This window comes from Aegilops tauschii, chromosome 5 (assembly GCF_002575655.3).
Source record: "Aegilops tauschii subsp. strangulata cultivar AL8/78 chromosome 5, Aet v6.0, whole genome shotgun sequence".
Taxonomy (NCBI): Eukaryota; Viridiplantae; Streptophyta; class Magnoliopsida; order Poales; family Poaceae; genus Aegilops; species Aegilops tauschii.
In genome coordinates, this window is record NC_053039.3 from 319,321,038 (window position 1) to 319,323,573 (window position 2,536).

A 2,536-nucleotide genomic window follows, 5' to 3' on the forward strand; every position below is an offset into this window, starting at 1 on the left:
TTTGCACAAGCAAGGGTCAAGACGTGGACAAGATGCTGTCCACGCTCAGGAGGAAGCTCGGCAGAATGCCCGTCAAACTAGTCGGAGTTGATATCGAGTACACGCACTACGTGAAGCCACAGTGGGAAGCAGTGCTCTAGCTATGCGTAGAAAAAGAATGCCTTGTCTACCACATCTCTGCTGCTAAAGACAGGTCAGAATAACTATCAATCTGTACTATTGCTTGTCAATATTGATTTTAAATTTTCTTCATTGCAATTGTCATTATTTAAACTTTGGTTCTCATTTTTGAAAAGCATGGCATAGGAATTCATTGACAGTTTTCATCTGGCTCCATGTAACTCATGAGTTCAATTCTTGAATTATATGATCTAGCGATACACGCAGTTTTATTTTGTTTTACCAAATACAAATTATTTGACTGAACAATAGAAAACTGCAGCATTACTATATAAAACATATATGAAATTCAATTCAAGAATACAAACATGCACTAAACATGCATTGTTTATGCAATCTATTATCAGATTTACTAGTTATGTTGTACAAAGTATTAGTAGCTACTCACTGCAACAGATTCAGGTATTCATATTGCACTTCAGTTTCAGAAAAAACAAAAAAACATTGGTAGTTCTAAGAAATAAACTATATTCAGTCTATACAAACATCTTGCAGGCCAATGGAACTAGACAAATTCCTCATGAATGGTGAGTACACCTTCGTCGGATTCGCCATTGAAGGAGACAAAAGCAAGCTGAAGCTATCTGGATTGGAGATCAACTCCGACAACTACATTGATATTCAGGTGGAATGGAGAGACCCATACAATAAAAAGGAGTTTGACTCTTTGGCTGATGTTGCCGGCAGGATGATAGACATTCACTACCATGACATGAAGAAAAAAATTAACCGCAAGGAGGACCATACTCTGTGGGGATTTTGCCCGCTGCCAGACAAGCTTATCAAGTATGCAAAAATAGATGCATTCGCAACATATGAATCATGGAGAATCATCTATGATGTCATAATGGGACTGGACAGGGCAAAAAGATACAAAGAAGCAAAGAAGAAGAAGAACAAGGCTGTAATCCAATACAGCAACTAGAAATAATTAGGGCTATGTTTAGTTTCATTTTACTTTAGTGGTTGTGTTGTTCTTTGTTTCATGTCTGCAAGCTTTTGATTATGTCTGTTGCTTCATATCGAACGTTTCTTTTGTAAAAACAATGTCATTTTAGAATTATCATCAAATTTTCTTTCTGTTGTTTGCTTATGTATCGTCGGTTTGCTTGTGATCATTTGCTTTTGCTGAACTTAGTTTGTATTAGAACAAGTATCCAGACAACTTTGAAAAATTTAATGTGTGATACCAAAACATACTACACACATACAAAACATATTCAAAAACAACGTTAAACAAAAAAATTAAGTAATATGATTACAACTCATACCTAAAAAAGAAAGATTAATGCAGTCCAGAATGGTAAAAATAAGCAGTACACATGCAGTCCATAATAGTAATTATAGAAAAAGACCATTAATATTAATATTTCTAAAAAATAATAATCCGCAGGCCATTCTAAACAAATGTGAATACAGTTCATCAAAGAAATATAAGGCAGTTCACAAAGTGTATACATGAAGTGCAGTACATGCTTAAATGTAGAACGACAGGGGCTGCAGCAACTTTCGTGCAGCGCACAACACACAGACTTGGTACGTGCAGTGCAGTCCTCAACGTTGGTGCAAGAAGTACAAATGACATCATTTGTACTACCAGGAAATATATATACTCCAAAAGAAAAAATGCTTCAGATAAGGAAAAAAATTTGACCACCCAGGTGCAACCACGCCCCAGCCAGTCTCGTAATAGGTCTGCGCCCACAGTAGGCGAGTCGTTCTGAGCCACGTTGCATGGGGCCGGGCACACATGGGCCCACAGGTCCGAGAATTAAGGGCAGCGAGCGCCGTGTATAAGCGCCCAAACAAGTAACCAGAGGAGTTCGATAGAGATGCCTCGACAGCGCTTATAAACAGGTCAAGGGGGCTCTCCGCGGGCGAGGTGGGACTAAACATTAGGGCGCACACACAGCGCACCTGGAACCAGCCGTGCTCACAGGCCGACTTGGGCCCAATGCGTCTTACACCCCAACGGACCCAACAAAACCTCACAGCCCAAAGAAAACAAGCCCAACGATGCACAACTAGCAAGTAACTCCAGTACCCCCCCACACACACACACCTAAAAAAATGCAGACCGCTGTGCAGTTCGGTATGGGACGGAAGATGTGCTGTCAATAAAGCATTGTAGTTCGCTGGGAGGATTGTTTTTTCTAGCCAATCAAGAACACTACCACGGCTACCCCGAGTCAAACCACCTCCTCCACTCGGCGAATCTTTTCACTTGGCTACAACGGCACAATCCCACGTCACACCATGTCTTGGTTGACAGGCGACGTGGTGTGACGGACTTGCCTACGCATGCGGCGCCGCGGCACGCCGCGTCGCCGCCTGCTCCTGCTCGTTCCAGGCTCTG

General features: G+C 41.5%; 1 protein-coding gene across 1 annotated transcript; it reads left to right on the plus strand.

Annotated features, from left to right (window-relative positions):
* Nucleotides 1-679: 679 nt before the first annotated feature.
* On the plus strand, nucleotides 680-1,105 carry LOC141022809 (uncharacterized). Its single transcript, XM_073499079.1, has one exon. It carries the CDS (start codon nucleotides 680-682, stop codon nucleotides 1,103-1,105), a length of 426 nt encoding a protein of 141 aa, XP_073355180.1.
* The last annotated feature ends 1,431 nt before the right edge of the window (nucleotides 1,106-2,536 follow it).

Bases quoted from the DNA above. Each gene is read 5' to 3' on its own strand.
- LOC141022809 (XM_073499079.1), top strand. From the start codon at position 680: ATGGAACTAGACAAATTCCTCATGAATGGTGAGTACACCTTCGTCGGA.